The sequence below is a fragment of the Motacilla alba genome, chromosome 28 (genome assembly GCF_015832195.1).
Source record: "Motacilla alba alba isolate MOTALB_02 chromosome 28, Motacilla_alba_V1.0_pri, whole genome shotgun sequence".
In the NCBI taxonomy this organism is placed as follows: domain Eukaryota; kingdom Metazoa; phylum Chordata; class Aves; order Passeriformes; family Motacillidae; genus Motacilla; species Motacilla alba.
This window is the reverse complement of record NC_052043.1, coordinates 1,516,534-1,533,765: the sequence shown is the minus strand read 5'-3', so window position 1 is coordinate 1,533,765 and position 17,232 is coordinate 1,516,534. Positions and strand designations below refer to the sequence as shown.

Genomic DNA, 17,232 nt, shown 5'->3' with positions numbered 1-17,232 from the left:
TTAGGCACTTACCTATAACACGGCGGCAAACCAAGACATTTACATTTTACCACATGAAGCAGAGAACGACGTTCAGCGAGACAAAGATTTAGCAGTCAAAGAACAAAACTTGTGGGGAAAAAAATTACTCGAAGGATCAGAGAGCAGTTTGGTTGGAAGAGATATTACAGCCCATCTCACTCTAAATGGGACACCTTCCCCTGGGCACTGCCAGGGCTCCAGGGGCCTCCCCACCCTCCCAGGGAGGTTTGTGTCCCACCCAAACGTGGCCTCCTTGCAGGAGAGCAGGTGCTGGAATAAAACTCCCCTTGTTTCTGTCCTGCTGCCTGTGCACCCCCATTGTAACAACGAGCGGGTGAAAAGGAAGGGGGGAATTTTGCTTTCTGAGTACCAATTTTATGGCCAATTTTATTTGCTGAGAACAGCAAAGTGAAATTTTTTTTTTGTCAGAATTTGGTAGGCGAATCAGGAATATCAGCACTGCCTGCTTTTATAAAGTTCTGTTCCACTCAAGAGCTGAGCACACTCTGAGATCAGAGCTACTACCTGGTGTAGATCATAAGAGTGGGCAAATACTGGAATCATCTGCCCAGGGAGGTGTGGAGTCACCATCCCTGGATGTGTTTAAAAACAGCCTGGATGTGGCACTGGGTGCCATGATCTCGTTGAGGTGTTAGAACATGGGTTGGGCTTGATGATCTTAAAGGTCTCTTCCAACCTAGAAAAATTCTGTGATCAAACTGAAAAAGAATCAGGCAAAGTACAACTGAGTCAAAGAGGACTTTCTGCCTTTATTTCCTTCTGGACAAGCATGGCTGATGCCCCATCATCAGAACAGTCAAACTGCAACAGAACAGGAGAAAACATGGTTCTGGTCCACAAGATCCGAACTTCAAGAGGAAAACAAAGATGGAGAGTCACATTTTACAGGCATAATTAGAGCAAACACTTGGAAAAATAAAGTCAGCAGAAAGTGATTTGTCAACCAGTTACAGTTAGAATAGAAAAGGTTTTAGTCCAGTCGTGAGCTTAATTGTTCAAATGAAAATGAGCAGTGGAACTGAAATCTTGAACAAGATGATTCCGTTTCAACATCAAGATTTTTGGGTGACAGAGCCAGAATACACCTGTCCACACCCATGGTTGCCAAAAACTGGGTGTGAGGTTGTTGCCAACCACCACCAGACATTAGATTTCCTGAGGCAAGTCTTCTGTGATGTCACAGCAGCTGCAGCCTGGGGAGCTGAGCTGATTTTTGGCTAATTGCACACACGGGTGTGTCTGGGTACAGTCCACAAGGATTCAGTGAGGACAGGGACTGAAATACCTTCTCACTCTCTGTGGACTCTCCTGGCCTCTCCCACCAGTGGAGAACTTTGCACACAGTGTATTATCACATCACATCTGCAGACAATAGATATTTCGATTTGGATGGTGTAAGTTTAGCACCTCTCAGGAGTACTAAATTCAAGCTAAAACATCCTAGAAGTTGTGTAAAGAAAATACTGATAACCGTCACAATTTTCCTGAAAAAAAAACCCAAAAAAACCTCACCAAAACCCAAAAAAACTATGTACACCCATGCCAATGGTAGCTTCTGAGAAAAAAAAATGAAATGGCATGTAAAAAAAATATAATACCTTTAAGAATAACATTGCAAACTGTTATTCATTCTGCCAGGAAGATACAGTAACAGCTGTTAACAAACGGAAAAGACTGAGAAAGAAAACATCTCTCCTTAGGGCAAATGAAGTCAAACAATTCTAGCAAACTATAGCAAAAAAGGGGATTTGCCCTAAATTAACACAAAAGGCAAGCTGGAAGAAAGATGGCAACTGTATTTTTGTCGGGCCTCTTCTTATTCAGTAACTTCCAGGAAGAGCTTGGAGTATATTACTGTTATCTGGAAAAATAATCATGAACAGCCAATCTTCCTACCAGATCACACTACCTCTAGAAGTGTTTTTGGTCTTTTAATACCTAATCTAAGGCTTTGTGCCTACATATGACAATTGGGAACTTGTTTGATGAACAGAAATTTGAAAAAGCAAATACTGGTCAGTTGGCAGGGGGTTTCCAGGCCTGGGGTATCACAAGGTTGGAATTCTTTCACCTGCATTTGGACTGACTGGAGGCAGCAATCCTGCTTCCAGAGACTCTCCCACAGGCATTTACTCCTGTTCTCAGTTAACTTAAGTCTTTAACAAACCCCTATTTTTGTTTCCAAACCTTTCGCTTGAAGCTGTTCTCTCAGATGAATTCCTTTGAAACCGTGCAATTCAGATCATTTCAACTCATAGTCTTTTTGTTTTTTTTAAGTTAACAGCTAGGAATGAGTTAAGGCACCCAAATGCCCAGAAAAAAAACCCAAAAAATAAATACCTTGGGCTAAATACAACAACGTGTTCAGCAGTCATTTAATTGCACAATCATCTCCCTAATTTGTAGCATAATGCTGCCAATGTCTTTAGGGATCCTAAAATACAAATACTAGAAACTCTGCGACTGTAACGGACAAGGCATCGACAAGACATTCCCAAGGTTCATCCTGGATTCCTGGCTCCTCAATGTAACTGCTACTCCTACTGTAATTTAGCATTTAGCAGCAAGATCAGCGTGTTCTAAGAATGAAATAAATATTCACACAATCAATACTAATGGTTCAGAAAGCTCAAACACATTATTGAAATCAATCCGTTTCCAATCTTTCTTCCGTCAATCCAAGATTGCAGAAACGAGACCCTTGGCAACAACATTCACATCTCTCAGGACCACAGAAGCTTCTGCAAATGAATTCTAGGCCTGAAGGTTTGTTGTCTGTGGTGCCTGTGAGGTGTTTTACTGTGTCCGGAGCTGGTAGTCTGTAAAAGAGAAAAAAAAACAACAAAAATGCAATTTTAGTAATTAGTCTCATTCAAAGCAGAGCAGCAAGTTGGGATAAAGTGATAAAATACCTTCTTGTAGTAATATATATTAATAAAAGAAGATGCAAGTATCAATAAAACACTGAGAGGGAATAGCCTTGAGCTGAAAGAGGGAAGGGTTGGATGGGATATGAGGAATAAATTCTTCCTGTGCAGGGTGGGCAGGCTTGGCACAGGGTGCCCAGAGCAGCTGGGGCTGCCCCTGGATCCCTGGCAGTGCCCAAGGCCAGGCTGGACAGGGCTGGGAGCACCTGGGACAGTGGAAGGTGTCCCTGCCATGGGAGGGGTGGAATAAGATGAGCTTTAAGGTCCCTTCCCAGCCAAACGAGTCTGGGATTCAACAATTCTATAAAATAAACTCAAATCTTTGCTTAGAATGGCCATGAGAAGCAAGGCAATTGTGGGCAGTCACGCTTAAACGCCAGAAAAATATAACTTAGAAAAATAGAAACAAAAAAAACAAACCGAAAATGACAAGAACAATACCAGCACAGCAACAAAAAACCCCAACAAAACCAAACCCCACCATTTCTGCTTGCTGAAAGTCTGGTATTTGGTACTAGCCAGTGCTTCATACATTTTAAAGCTGGCAGAATGAGATGTGTGAGCACACTGCTAATGACGTGTTTGTTTGTAAATTCACCAAATTCCAGCTCAGCCAGAAAACACTCGAACAGCATTACCACTCTAGCCCACTGGGTCTTTCATTAGACACCAAAAAGGGGATTAGAAAAGAAACAGTGTTTAATTCCCGTGTATCTAACCCAGATCAGCTCATACTCAAAACCAGCAGCTTCGATTTGTAGGTGTATTCTGGAGAAACAAAGTATTCCCTTCCTCTCACCTCCATTCTGGGTGATGTACCTGACCCAGGGCAGAGCCTGGTAGCCACTCTTCTCAATGATCTTTAAGTAACGAACCTGGAAAAGAAAAAGATCTGTAAGATATAAAGCCTCCCATGCTGACCAAGCAGCATTCAGCAAAAAAAGAAAAGCAAAAAACCTGCCCCTTTCATGGGTAAAAATCTGTCTCGTGGATAAAACTGAACAGGGATCATCAAGATGAGAAACACCTCGTGTCTTAGAGCCCAGCATGTGAATTTATCAGCATTTCTGTTTTCAAACACTGACCTGGATTCCTGAAGTGGTGAAATAGGGAATCTCAAACTTTACACTAATGGGAGGTTTTCCTTCCTTGTCTTCAGCTTCGACACTCGGAAGTCCAAAGTGAGCTCTCATCAGGTATTCTTTTCCACCCTATCCAAAAGGGACAATTGTTTTTTTTTTCTTGAAACAAAAAAATAATAAAAAATTTGCAATGATACAAGTAGTTTCCTTAACATCAAACTGCTGAACTCCAGTGTTTATTGCAGCTTTTCTCCAGGGTTTCAAAGTGACACATATTTTTATTTTAAAAATCCTTAAAAAAAAAAAAAAAAAGCAGATCCAGCCTGAGGCATAATTCATTTTCTTCCAGCCTCATACGCAAAAATTCAGATTAAATAGTGACACACAGCTGCACTATCACACCATCAGCAGTGGACAGAGCTCATGCTCATGGAACCACCCAAGAAGCAGAGCCTGACAAAACTCAAGCAGCTGCTGCTAAAGCCAGGCCAAGGATTACACCACCCAGAGACATCACTCAAAAATCTGCTCTCTGCCCGGGTTCTGAAAAAATATCCAAGTGAAACAAATATAAACAACATTTATTAGCAAGTTCCAATCTTTCATCCATGGAAAAAGAGGAGGAGTCCACTGCTACTTGTGTGATACCGACAGGATTTGCTTTAGGCAGAGTCTAAATGTGAATGAAATATTAGTGTTAAGTAATTATTACACTCTTTGGTGGTAAGAGTAAAAAACAACTGGAACAACTTACTGGAAAAGATTTAATGGACCAGACAATTTCACTGTTCTCTGGAACCCATTTGACACTTCCAACAGTGGTTTTAAACTTTGGCGAGTCTGCATCATTTGGAACTGGGATGTGAATCTCCACATTGTTGGCAGTTGATCGACGCTTAAACTGACTCTTTGCCTACAGAAGAAAAGCAATCAGTAAAGAAGTAAAAAAAAAAAAGTAAAGAAGAAAAGCAATCACAGAATTTTTCTAGGTTGGAAGAGACCTTTAAGATCATCGAGCCCAACCCATGTTCTAACACCTCAACTAGATCATGGCACCCAGTGCCACATCCAGGCTGTTTTTAAACACATCCAGGGATGGTGACTGCACCACCTCCCTGGGCAGATGATTCCAGTGTTTGCCCACTCTTTCTGTGAAAAACTTCCTCCTTAATTCCAGCCTGGATCTCCCTTGGCGCAGCCTGAGACTGCACCCTCTTGTTCTGTCTGTTGTTGCCTGGAGAAAGAGACTGACCCCAGCTCAGCACAGCCACCCTTCAGGAAGTTGCAGAGAGTGATAAAGCAGAATAAAGCAGGGTCTAAGTATTTCCATGATGCTGGTGAGCTCAGAGAGCTGTGAGACACACAGCTCCACCCCAACCCCAAGAAGTAGAACTGCAACTGAGATCATGCTGACAAATGAAGTCTTCAGAGGTATCCAAGTGTAGTTATGATGTTTTATGAAAATCCCTTTGCTAGGATTTTCTTCTTCTGAGAAGCTGAGAGTGTCTCAGCTTTAAGTGTAAACCATTTATTATTTGCTGCTGTGGAATGTAGTAAGTGCTTTCTTAATTAATCAACGTAGGATGTTTTTACTTATTGACTAATCAAAGAAGCAGCAGCTCTCAGACTTTCTGAGAATCACAGAACTTTGTTATTCATTCCTTTCTATTCTTATCTCACCTTCTAATAAATCTTTCTCTTTGTTTTTTATAGTATAATTATAATATAGTCTTTTTTAATGCAATATATATCTTAATATAATAAACCAGCCTTCTAAAATAGAATCAAGATCCCTCCTTCCCTTCACCAGGTCCTGACTGCCCTAAAAACCACCACATCAAATAGTGACCCCAAACAGCCCATCATCTGAGTCCCATGGAAATGCTGAACACTTGTACAAAAATGCATAAACTGCTCACCAAGCTATGAAAACAAACAAAAGAAGACTAAAATGAGCCATAATTATTTAAGGATGCCTGACCTTGATCATGTACTCGATGCGGCTGTGGGAATGCTTCTCAATCACAGACTCAATCCAGATCAGGGGCTTTACCTGGTGGTGAAAGAACACAGCACAGCTCTGAGTTTACTGACAGAGGCACTAAAATGTTCCTTCTCCTTCGAAGTACACTCAATACGTGAAACCACATGGAAAATGCAGCCTGGGGTATTCAAAATGACAGAATTGTGGTTTTTAAAGAAATAATTATACAAATGAGCAAGCACTGATATATCAATGAGCAAATGTACAATAATTATGGGCTTAAAAATGTATGTCTCAGATAAATCCCTAATAACAAACACTTGCATCAGAAAATATTTGATAGTTTTACACACTAGGGACTGAACTATTTCTTTGCTATAGACCTTCTCTAGATTGAATTTTTTGACTTTTCTTTATCACCATGGCTGGCATACTCCAATAAAACTGAGTGACATAAATACTGTTGTTAGCAAGCACAATTAATTATACTGACATTACGTAGTTAGATTAAAAACATAGTGTTTCAAAAACAGTTTCAACAGCAGTTGAAAATACAGAGACTTATTGCTAAGTGAAATCTCAACTTCCTTCTTCCTCCAGGAGGAGTGAGCACCAAGTTTTGCTGTTCACAGTTGACTCAAAAACCCATGTGCTGCCCAAGTTTTAAGAGAAAAAAAAATTAAAAAGGAGGGAAAGCTGTTGAGGCTACAATCTAAGCCACTCTCATTTTAAAAAGGCAAAGCTCCAGACTCACGTGGGTATTGAGGCGATAGGACATGAGCTCAAACTCTCCATCGGGTGGAATGAAGGAGATGGTCCTGTCGTTTTCAAAGCGAGACAGACGAACGCATTGGTGGAACTTCACATCTTCCAGTTCTACTGATTTACTCTTCCCGCCTAGCAGAAAACACACAGGTCACACAAAGCACGGCCCAAGTCTCAGCACAGCACAGCACAGCTGCTGCCATTCCTTCCTTTAGCTTTCTGGGATCAGGGCAGTGACTGTGCCCCTGTGCTGGGCACTGCTCAGCCACCTCAAATCCTGTGATCAGTTCTGGACCCCTCACAAGGACAACAGCGAGGGGCTGGAGTGTGTCCAGAAAAGGAAACGGAGCTGGGGAAGGGGCTGGAGCACAAGGAGCAGCTGAGGGAGCTGGGGGGACTCAGCCTGGAGAAAAGTAGGTTCAGGGGGAGCCTTCTCACTCTGGAGGATGGAGCCAGGTGGGGGTCAGGCTCTGCTCCCAGGCAACACAGGACAGGACAAGAGGAAATGGCCTCAAGTTGTGCCACTGGAGGTTTAGGTTATATTTTGGGGAGATTTCTTCACTGAAAGGAGGGCCGTGCATTGGCACAGGCTGCCCAGGGCACTGGTGGGGTCTCCACCCCTGGAAGTGTTCAAAAGGCCTGTGGATGTGGCAGCTGGGGACACGGCTCAGTGCTGAACACGTGGTGCTGCTCAGCAGCTGGACCTCATGATTTTAGAGGGCTTTTCCACCTTCATGGTTCTGTGATCACCATGCTACCCAGGCCTCCCAAAGCTCAGGCCTCAGCTAGCATCTGTGATGGTTATCCTGACAGTGCAGCACTCACGGCCTGTGTTATCAAAGAGAACTTTGTCGTTCAAGCCAAGGCGCAGCTCCGGCATTCCCGAGAGGAAAACTCTCATTTTAATGGATCCAACTATCTCGCTCCGTAACACGTTCCCGTTGGCACTGACCTGAGCAAAGACGAAGAGGAAGGTGAGACATCTCTGATGTGGCACGTTGTGACATCGAGAAACACTCCCACCCTATCCCCACGCCCTGGGATTTCTTGGATGTGTTTCTTATGAGGAATTAATCCTGGAGAGTGAATTAAATCAGGGACGTGAAGCAGCAGAGACAGAGGATCAAAGGACATATCCAAAAATCAGCAATACACGCAATTAAAGCATTGTTTGCACTGGATTTCCTCAGGGGAACTTGATGATTACATTGCTTCGAGTGTCACAGCACACCACCCACAGTCAGACTCTCCGCTGCAGGTTTTCATGCCAAAAGCCCTTTTTAACACTTCCTACTCAATTCTCACACGAAAGTTACACTGCAAGGTACCCACCAAAAGGTTAACCGACTCTATGACATCCAGGAACACCTCGTTTTTCCTGTATTTTATCCCTTCTGACCTCCATGAAACAGCGTTTGTGACAGTGGCAGGCGGGCGTGGGGCTCCAGTTTCCAGTTTGTGGCCTTCCTGAGTGATGTACCTTCACAACCACGGAATTGGCACGGAAAAAAAAAACCAAAATTCACGGTTTTGATAATTAGAACACACCAAAACATTTGTTTGCCTATGGAAAAAGGCTCAAAACATTCCAAGGGCTTTGTCACTGGTGAGCGATACTTACTCTTGTAAAATTTTACTATCAGTGGTTTGTGGATAACCAAAATCCATAAGCTCATCTAACAACTCATAAATAATAACAAAATTATCCCTAATGCTCTCTTCTTCCAACTCCTTGAAATATTCAGAAAAAACCTGAAATGCAACAAGAGGAGGGAGAGGGGGAAGAAGGACATTAACTGAGGCAGCACAGCACATGCAGAAGGCATCCCTGCATCTAAACCAAGAATCTTGCAAAGTTCAAACCCCAGACTTCCCAAACAGCACTCTGCTCAGATCAGCCCCAGGAAACCACCACAATTAATCCCAGAAGAAACTGTTATGAAAAATATTTATTCTGCAGAAAGTATTTTTCTCAACAGGTATAGATGAAGCAGGCACAGGATCTGTGTTTGGATCATGCACCGATTCACAGCCTCCTCGGGGTGCTCAGGTCTTGTGTAACTATTACAGCACCCTGCCCCATCCTCTGCCCACACAGATACAAAATATCAGTGCCCTTAACAAGATTCTACAAAATAATCAAATATAAACTAAAAATGCTATCAGCGAAGTCCTTAAAAATGTGAAAGCACTTCTACTTAGGCAGAACACAAAGGTCACTCCTGAAATGTACTCACCTGAACTACTTTATATAAAAATGAAAACACCAGTGATACACAAGCATTTTTCTTAGAAGTTGCAACAACTGAAAAAGGATGTTCAGGAATGTGCATTTTTAAAAAAAGTTTACTAAGTGCACTTTAAAAAGCCTAATTTTTGGCAAATAGAGGCCTGGAAGAATTATGCATTAACTACTTAACAGCGTGTATGATCTAAGGAGACAGGGAGATAAACATTCAGGAAATCATTCATTAGAGTAAAATTAAAACACTTTTTTGGACCCTTATGCTGCTGGTGCATCTGTAAAGCACAGAAACCCCTTATTTAATATAACCAACTTTACTGAATATTGCCCCTTTATACCACTTTGCATTTTGACGTGAAAGAAACCAAAGCAGGCAGCCTGGGCACGCCAGCAGCACCAAGGATACGATACAGGTTGTTGTGCTTGATCCACATGAAACGAACTCCCCCGTGCGCTAGGATAGGAGAAAGTGTCCCCTCCTCTTCCTTCTCCATAAGGATTGGCATAAAGTGTTCCACCTCTGACATGTCCACATCTCCACGGTAATTCCGACAGATCAGAACCTATAAAGAAAGCAACCGAATGCTTCTTTTTTTCTTTTTCATAAGGGCGTTATCGTGCAAGACACACAAATGCTTGAAAGGCCTTTCTAAAACCATCCAGCTTCCCTCGAGCCTCTCTGCATTTACACCTGCAAGTCACAAGGCCGAAATACTTTGCCGATCAGAACGCGAACACCAACATTCAAGTGCAAAGTCACGTATCAGTATTTTCCAGACCTATCCTCCCCCTATTCCTGCTCACGCTCTAACAGCGATTTTAGGATAGGAAAACACGCAGCTCCTGTGAGGCAAAGCAGCTCCAACAGCGGTGAATGACCCCGGGGCTGCCGCCTCACGCCGCAGCCCTACCGGCGAGGGGCCACAGGCCACAACCGCCCCGTCCCCGCCCGGCTGAGCCGGGGCTGGCAGCCCGGCGGGCGGAACGCGGCCCCGCAGCCCTGCCAGCGGCGGCGCAGCCCCAGGCGGGCCGGGCCTCACCTTCCCCTTCAGGTCCAGCACATAGACGGCGCTGGCCGACATCGCCCCGGCCGGGCCGCGCCCGCCGCCGCCGCCGCCGCTGCTTCCGCTTCCGCGGGAAGTGACGGCCGCGCCGCGCGGCGGCTGCGCGCAGCGACCCGCGCCTGCGGCGGAGGGACACCGCGCGAATCGGCCGGTAAATAGTGCCGGCGTGCTCCCCCGGGATGTCCCGGTACCGCCGGCACAGCCCCGGGAGCGGGCGGGGCCCCGGACGCACGCCGGGTACCAGCGCTCAAGGGCGCCCGCGGCGGAAGCTCGTTCGGTTAAGAACGATATCCCGAGCGAAGCGCGCGGCAGGAGTTCGAACGTCAGGGGACGGGCCAGCCCTCAGGGGCAAGAATCAGACTCCACACTCCCGATTTCATGCGTATATCAGCACCACAAAAGGGATGAAAGCAGCGTTTTAATAAATTACATCGAATTTACAAGGCGCAGCAGACCCCTCTGAGAGAGCCCAAGACAGGAATGATACTGTTGATTCTCAAGACACAAATGATACTGTTTTCCACAAAAATCGGATTCAGCACCCGGTGCTGTTACAGCAAGCCAGTAATTACACACCCGAGAGACACACTGATCATTTATTTCAGAGTTGCACAAGCCTGGATGCTCGCTGGGATCCCAGAAATCCAGCACATCAAAACTTGGACATCACTCAGAGCTTGTTGGCTGCTCTCTTTCATGGATTAAGCCTCCCTTCTTGCTGGTTAGGCTTGAAAGTATACAAAGATCAAATACCAAAGAATATCCTTTCCTAAAATAATTTTACATATTTCACATTTTGCAGCGTGGCCTCTGACAGAACTTGATAGAAAGTAATTATACAATTCAGAGAGAAACTTAAATGTGAGCCTGTCAGACTCTTCACCTCAAAAAGGGAGAACTGTTAGAACCAAAGAAATAAAGAAATGTTTTCCATCTGGCTCGCAGTAATTAGTTTTGGCCTTAATCTCTCTATAAACACTAAGAAAAATGAGCCCTCTGCATCGACGTAAACCAGAGCTCCTCAGCTCAGAGGAGACATTGCTGCACGTTTGGTTTTAAATAACAAGTCTATAAAATAAGACAGTATAAAGTCATAAAAGCTCAGAAGATGTATTAGACAATATGGAGAAAAGACAGATTTACATGGCAACCCTGCTTGATACAAACAAAACACAACTCCAGCTCCAGAGCCGTGAAAAGCAGCCCGGTTATTTAGTCCAGCTGACTTTGGGAATGTCGTAATGCTCGGTCAGAGTATCCAAGTGCCTGTTGAAGTCCTGCGGGAGAGAAACAGAAAGAGAACGGGTGCTGACATCGCCAAGCTGAACCACAACCTCCCCGGCGTCCCGGCCTGTGCTTGGCAAGGCGGAACAGCTCCTTCAGCCCAACGATAAACAGGCCGGCCCGAGGAGCTCGGGATGCTTTGGCTCACCTCCACTCGCTGCTTGTGGGTTTTCGACGCTTTCTTCAGGATCCGTTCCATTTGCTGCAGGAGACACACAAGAGCCGGTTACCCGCGGCCCCCGCAGCCCCCTCACCCGCGGCCTCACGGGGCTTTTAAAGCCTTACCCGCTTCTCCTGCATCTTCTCGTAGGCCACCTGCGCCGGGGTCCGCTTGTCCAGCCCGCGCTTCTTCTCCTCCTCCTGCTTCTTGCTGCTCACGATCTGCTCCAGCATCTGGGCCTTGTCTTTCGCCTTCTTCTTCTTCCTGCGGGGAGCGCCCGGTCAGCGCTCAGCCCCGGGGCTGGGTGTCCCCTCCTCGCCCGCCGTTCTCCCGGCCCCTCCTCGCCGCCCCCCGTTCTCCCCCCGGCTCCCCCCCGACGCCCCTCACCGCTTGCCGGCCCCCAGAGCCCCGCCGCTGCCCTTCAGCCGCAGCGGGCCGCGCTGCACCGCCTCGTAATCCGCCATGGCCGAACGGCCGCGCCCGCGCCCCCTGCCGGCCCCGCCGCAACGGCGCCGCCGGGGCCGGGCCCGCGCGAGCCCCGCCCGAGCCCCGCCCGGGGATCCGTGAGGGGAACCGAGGCGGCCGTGGGGGCCCCGCACTGCCCTGAGGGGAACCGAGGCAGCCGTGAGGCGCCCTGCGCTGCCCTGAGGGGAACCGAGGCGGCCGTGAGCCGCCTTGCGCCTCCGTGAGGGGGAGCGGGAACGGGAACGAGAACGAGCCTCGCCCGGGGCTCCGTGAGGGGACCCGAGGCGGCCGTGAGCCGCCCTGCGCCTCCGTGAGGGGGAGCGGGAACGGGAACGAGCCTCGCCCGGGGCTCCGTGAGGGGACCCGAGGCGGCCGTGAGCCGCCCTGCGCCTCCGTGAGGGGGAGCGGGAACGAGCCCCGCCCGGGGCTCCGTGAGGGGACCCGAGGCAGCCGTGAGGCGTCCTGCACTGCCCTGAGGGGAACCGAAGCGGTCGTGAGCCGCCTTGCGCCTCCGTGAGGGGACCCGAGGCAGCCGTGAGCCGCCTTGCGCCTCCGTGAGGGGACCCGAGGCAGCCGTGAGCCGCCCTGCGCCTCCGTGAGGGGGAGCGGCCCCTCCGGTATAGTATGAACTAGACACTCACACATCTTTTCAGTGTAAAGGCCCTGTATGTGTCAGAATGGATGGACGTCATGCTAACAACCATTAATTAATAGTAACATACATCAGCAGATGATGCAGAAGAAAGGGAGTGAGTGGACTTGATGGGTGCTACCTCCAGTACAAGCTGCCATCAGCATTAGTGTATTTTAACAGGGTGCACTAAAGGAAAATGCTGGCACAGGCTGCCTAGGACAGTGGTGAAGTCACCATCCCTGGAAGTGTTCAAAATACTTGTGGATGTGGCACTTGGGGACATGGTATAGCGATGGCCTTGGCAGTGCTGCATTCATGATCTAAAAGGGCTTTTCCAACCTTTATAATTCTGACCCTATAAAACGTGAGAAGGAAAGGAGGAGAGGCTACCCAATTTCCATCATTTGGTGTTAAATTTTAAAGAAGGGAAACACTACTAACACTTTTCAGTTAATTCACCGTATCTGAAGGCATGAAAAAGCAGGGTCCACTGGGTCTACCTGCAGCTGAAGGGCACTAATGAGCAGCTATTACTTATTTGGCTAAATCCTGTAACCCGAGTCTTCGTGGTGCACACAGGAGACGGGTGAATGCTGCTGGATAAGAGCCTCAAGCAGCCACACTAAAGATTTGATGAAATGCTCCTATTATGATACTTTGCAGCCTGGAGAAGTTGGTTACCTGATCCTCTGCTGTACCTGAGCCTCATTGTTGCAGCTTTTAATAACTGAATATCCAGGCGACCTTTAAAGGTGCCTTTGAGGAAAGAGCTGACAAGAGTCAGTATTCCCAGCTCAAAATGGGCAACAAGCAAACCATTTTCACTCAAGAGCAACTGGATGCCTATCAGGTATAAAGCAAACTAAATGGCTCTTTGGGCAGGACGTTGAATAATGGCAAAGGTATTGTTGGGTTTTTTTTAAAACAACATATCTTAAAAATTAGTAAGTAGACGTACTGAATTGCAGCAAAGATTTTAGGAACATAGTTTGATTTTTACATCAAAAGGAAGGGTTATAAGATATGCCTAATTGAATGCCAGAAAGAAATCTTTAATGCTTATACATATGCTACAGTATGGCTTCACTGCAGTCACTGCATGGAAAAAGTTTGGGCCAATGCATGCTAAAAGCTGTCATTTCGTGTTATGCTTTTTCTTATTTCATAGGACTGCACATTTTTCACCAGGAAAGAAATTCTGAGGTGAGTCTTCTGTATGCACGTTGTGAGAAAAGGGCAGAGATTGCTGTAAAGGCAGGTTACATATGGGATAATGTATTTTAAAAATATTTTTAAATGGGTTTACTCAAATTTAAATTGATGCTGTGGGGCAATCTGAGCATTCTTGTTGGCTTTTTTTCATTTACAAACCCTATCCTAAACTGAGTCAGGATTCTAAATTTTGTATTTACGTACTAGTCCCTCTTTATTTATTAGAAATAAATGTAAGAATTACGTCTCAGTGGCGGCGACATCCACGGTTCTCTCACAGGGTTTTCAGACAGATGCTGCAAAGAGTACTGTTGTTCTCTGGAACGCTTTGCTGGTTTATGAAAACTTTAATGATTGTGTCAAGTTTTCTTCATGTTTTCCTGTAAACGATTACACTGCTGCTGCAAGTCGCATTTTTCCCGGGCCTCACTGAACTCCCTATTTCACCTCTGGCCAAAGGATCTGATAAAGGCAGGATCAGGTGGGGCTGAGAGTCCTCACTGAAAACATGAACTTGTTCTCGTCTCCTAAGGGTTTGGCTGCATGTCCCTGTGAGCGTTTTCACCAAACAGTTCTGTAATGAAGCTTGGTATTTTTCACCAGTTACATTATGTTGCTTGTTTGTTCCAAGAAAAACAAACTAACTGTTCCTGAGTGTCTGATCTCATCTGGTAATGGATGCAAAGCGTGAAAATGAGGTGGAAAAGCAAACAACCAGGAGTCTCAAGAGCCAACGAGCCTTTCTCTGTGTCTCAGGCTGTTCCACAGGTACCGAGATCTGGCCCCGCAGCTCGTTCCCCTTGACTACTCGGACAAACCAGCCGTGACACTGCCCTACGAGCTCATCGGCAGCATGCCAGAGCTCAAGGTACCGAGCACACGACTCGAGTGACACATTTCAGTTTCATCTACCCTTTCTGAATAATTCATCCACGACTAATTGCTGGGAGGCTGCCACAGAGAGAAATTTGGGCTATCAAAGTTAAAAGTCTTTCTGGAAGCTTCTAGTAATTCCCAGAAAACACGCTGAGACAGCACAAAGGTTAAACTGGGTGCGGCTGTGTCTGCTTCTGACACAGCATTAGACAAGAACTTACAGGCAGAAAGGGGAGAAATTGCCAAAAAAAAGGTGTTTCAACAAAAATTCCCTTGCTCCTGTGCTGTTTCCCAGGACAACCCATTCCGCCAGCGGATAGCTGAGGTGTTCTCGGAGCACGGCGACGGCAACATGACTTTGGATGATTTTTTGGACATGTTTTCTGTGCTAAGTGAAATGGCTCCCCGAGACTTGAAAGCTTATTATGCTTTTAAAATTTATGGTGAGTGAGACATGCATAAAAAGTAAGTGGGGGAAATCCTGGAGCTTCATGTGGGGCTGCAAAATCCTCGCTTTGTCGGCGTAATGACTTCAAGTTACCATTTTAACTGCACTTGAATGTTTGCTCTCCCTCCTCTAAAAACTTCTGGTTTTCTTTATCCTTTTGTCTCTAATTTATTTGGTATTAAGATTTACTACCAAATTTACAACTTGAAATTACCTGCAGTTTTCAAGAGCTGATAAACATTAAGAAATATTTGCGTCTGAGGGGCTGCTTGGAAAAGTACAGCACAGGGGATTTGGCTCCCCGTGAATCTGTAGGGTGAATTTGGGAGGTAGAGGCAGAGAAGAACACTGCAGGCTTTTTTTTTCCCAAGGACAAATGTAAAGATTTTTTTTAAATGTATATTTCCAGTTACTTTCTTTATGATCAGCTAAAGACAAACAGTGTATCAGACCAACACAACCTTGGAATGATTTAATGATGGCTGGGCTATGTTTAGCCATTAAACTACTGACAGTTGTTACCCTTATGTATGAAAAGGAGAAATGAAGAGATTTTTTATTTTGTAACTCATTTCTTTTACAAATAGATGGAGGTAACTTCATTTCTGATTTGAGAGTTTTACTGATAAAAATCCACCACAGCCTGGGAACCAAGCCCTTCTATTGGGTCTTGGCAACCAACCACGTAAAATGTTGACTTTTGTCTCCTTTGTCAGACTTCAACAATGATGATTACATATGCAAATCAGACCTGGAGAAAACTGTTAACAAATTAACCCGAAATGAACTGACCCCGGAAGAAGTCAGCCTTGTGTGTGAAAAGGTGATTTACGAGGCTGATGTGGACAACGATGGCAAGCTGTCCTTGGCAGACTTTCAGCATATGATTGTACGAGCTCCAGATTTCCTCAGGTAATATTTGCTTTTAATTTCTAGCACAAAATTCTCTCCGTTTCCCTTTCAGAAGCCTCTGAAGTGTGTGTTTACATCTCCTCAGTGTTTGCAGATCACCACTCTTCCGGGGCAGGTTCTAGCAGAGCTGCCCACTGCAAAAATAGATGCTTGAAAAAGCCTGGAGGCTTCTTGACTTGCTTTTGAACTTCCCAAGTACTTATTACATGATAGAAGGTCCTTGTAACAAAAAGTTAGCATTAGCACTTAGGCTGCATTGATAAATGTATGAGATCTGCTCACTCAGTGCTTAACATAGTGTTAATGTGGTTTCTGAGGCACTCTTACACAAACCAGCACTCAAATCTTGCATTTATTTAATGTACCCCCTCTTTTCAAAAATAGTTTCCAGTTTATCACAGAGTCCTACAATTAACTGTAGTAAATCCTTTAAACAGTGATGCAGAAGTGATCACGGCTTCCTTTTTTTTTAACAGCACCTTTCATATTCGAATCTAAATCTAGTCAGCCACGGGGATGGGAGTGCTGCTGGGACTTTGAACAACTCTCACTCCACCTGTGATTACCAGCCATGGGAGCACAAGATGAGAGGGGCAAAGAGGACAACTTCTGGTAACTGAACCACTCAGAATAGTGTCTTTCATTTATCTCTTTAAAAGGAACAATTCATTAAGCTCTTCATCAGGTTTTCCCTGTAATCTAGCAAAATGTCTACTCCTCACCCTCAGCTAGAGCAGACCTGGCCTGGACAGTCAGAAGGGAAGTACTTTTTTAAAAGTTCAGGTACCACCTGGTAGTAAAGAAACTTGTATCAAACTATAACCTCTAAAAATTCACCCAAAAATGCCTTAACCAGTAAAAAAAAATCCCTTTATTTCAAAAACATAAGTCCTCTGATTATTTATGGTTTTAATAAATGGTCCAGTGAATCAATTCCTGAAGTATTCTCCCACGGTGCAGGATTTACAATGAAGTCAGCATAGTTTAGAGACAAAAGAGTCTGCCCCAGGTCCTGTCCCTCTTCTCCATTTTCAGAAATCTCCTATTTTCCACACCCACCAGGCTCCCTACACACAAATCATGAATAGGACTGAAAAGTTAAGTTTGTAAAATTCTCTTTTCGTAAGAAGTT

The 17,232-nt window shown here is 45.4% G+C and overlaps 3 protein-coding genes across 3 annotated transcripts; 1 reads left to right on the top strand and 2 right to left on the bottom strand.

Annotated features, from left to right (window-relative positions):
* Nucleotides 1-771: 771 nt before the first annotated feature.
* AP1M1 (adaptor related protein complex 1 subunit mu 1) lies at nt 772-10,232 on the bottom strand. The gene is made up of 12 exons (XM_038163625.1): nt 10,086-10,232; nt 9,452-9,608; nt 9,038-9,105; nt 8,422-8,552; nt 8,133-8,280; nt 7,626-7,752; nt 6,790-6,932; nt 6,033-6,104; nt 4,806-4,964; nt 4,055-4,180; nt 3,769-3,844; nt 772-2,861 (listed from the first exon to the last, which is right to left on the bottom strand). Exons 1-12 carry the CDS (start codon nt 10,125-10,127, stop codon nt 2,839-2,841), a joined length of 1,272 nt encoding a protein of 423 aa, XP_038019553.1. The 5' UTR covers nt 10,128-10,232; the 3' UTR covers nt 772-2,838.
* A 277-nt stretch (nt 10,233-10,509) lies between these two features.
* Nucleotides 10,510-12,097, bottom strand: FAM32A (family with sequence similarity 32 member A). Its single transcript, XM_038163646.1, has 4 exons — nt 11,941-12,097; nt 11,679-11,817; nt 11,542-11,595; nt 10,510-11,386 (listed from the first exon to the last, which is right to left on the bottom strand). The coding sequence occupies exons 1-4, from the start codon at nt 12,015-12,017 to the stop codon at nt 11,318-11,320; spliced, it is 339 nt and encodes a 112-aa protein (XP_038019574.1). The 5' UTR covers nt 12,018-12,097; the 3' UTR covers nt 10,510-11,317.
* Nucleotides 12,098-12,512: 415 nt separating this feature from the next.
* CIB3 (calcium and integrin binding family member 3) lies at nt 12,513-17,046 on the top strand. Its single transcript, XM_038163638.1, has 6 exons — nt 12,513-13,502; nt 13,821-13,855; nt 14,621-14,732; nt 15,036-15,183; nt 15,905-16,100; nt 16,577-17,046. Exons 1-6 carry the CDS (start codon nt 13,452-13,454, stop codon nt 16,596-16,598), a joined length of 564 nt encoding a protein of 187 aa, XP_038019566.1. The 5' UTR covers nt 12,513-13,451; the 3' UTR covers nt 16,599-17,046.
* Nucleotides 17,047-17,232: the final 186 nt, after the last annotated feature.

Coding starts and splice junctions, on each gene's coding strand:
- AP1M1 (XM_038163625.1), bottom strand. CDS start 10,127: ATGTCGGCCAGCGCCGTCTATGTGCTGGACCTGAAGGGGAAG. Junction 6,933..7,625: donor TCTCTTTGATAACACAGGCC/GTGAGTGCTGCA, acceptor GTTTTCTGCTAG/GCGGGAAGAGTAAATCAGTA. Junction 3,845..4,054: donor TCACCACTTCAGGAATCCAG/GTCAGTGTTTGA, acceptor TTTCTTTTCCAG/GTTCGTTACTTAAAGATCAT.
- FAM32A (XM_038163646.1), bottom strand. CDS start 12,017: ATGGCGGATTACGAGGCGGTGCAGCGCGGCCCGCTGCGGCTGAAGGGC. Junction 11,596..11,678: donor AGAAGATGCAGGAGAAGCGG/GTAAGGCTTTAA, acceptor TGTCTCCTGCAG/CAAATGGAACGGATCCTGAA. Junction 11,387..11,541: donor CCCACAAGCAGCGAGTGGAG/GTGAGCCAAAGC, acceptor TCTCTCCCGCAG/GACTTCAACAGGCACTTGGA.
- CIB3 (XM_038163638.1), top strand. CDS start 13,452: ATGGGCAACAAGCAAACCATTTTCACTCAAGAGCAACTGGATGCCTAT. Junction 13,503..13,820: donor AGCAACTGGATGCCTATCAG/GTATAAAGCAAA, acceptor CTTATTTCATAG/GACTGCACATTTTTCACCAG. Junction 15,184..15,904: donor TTATGCTTTTAAAATTTATG/GTGAGTGAGACA, acceptor CTCCTTTGTCAG/ACTTCAACAATGATGATTAC.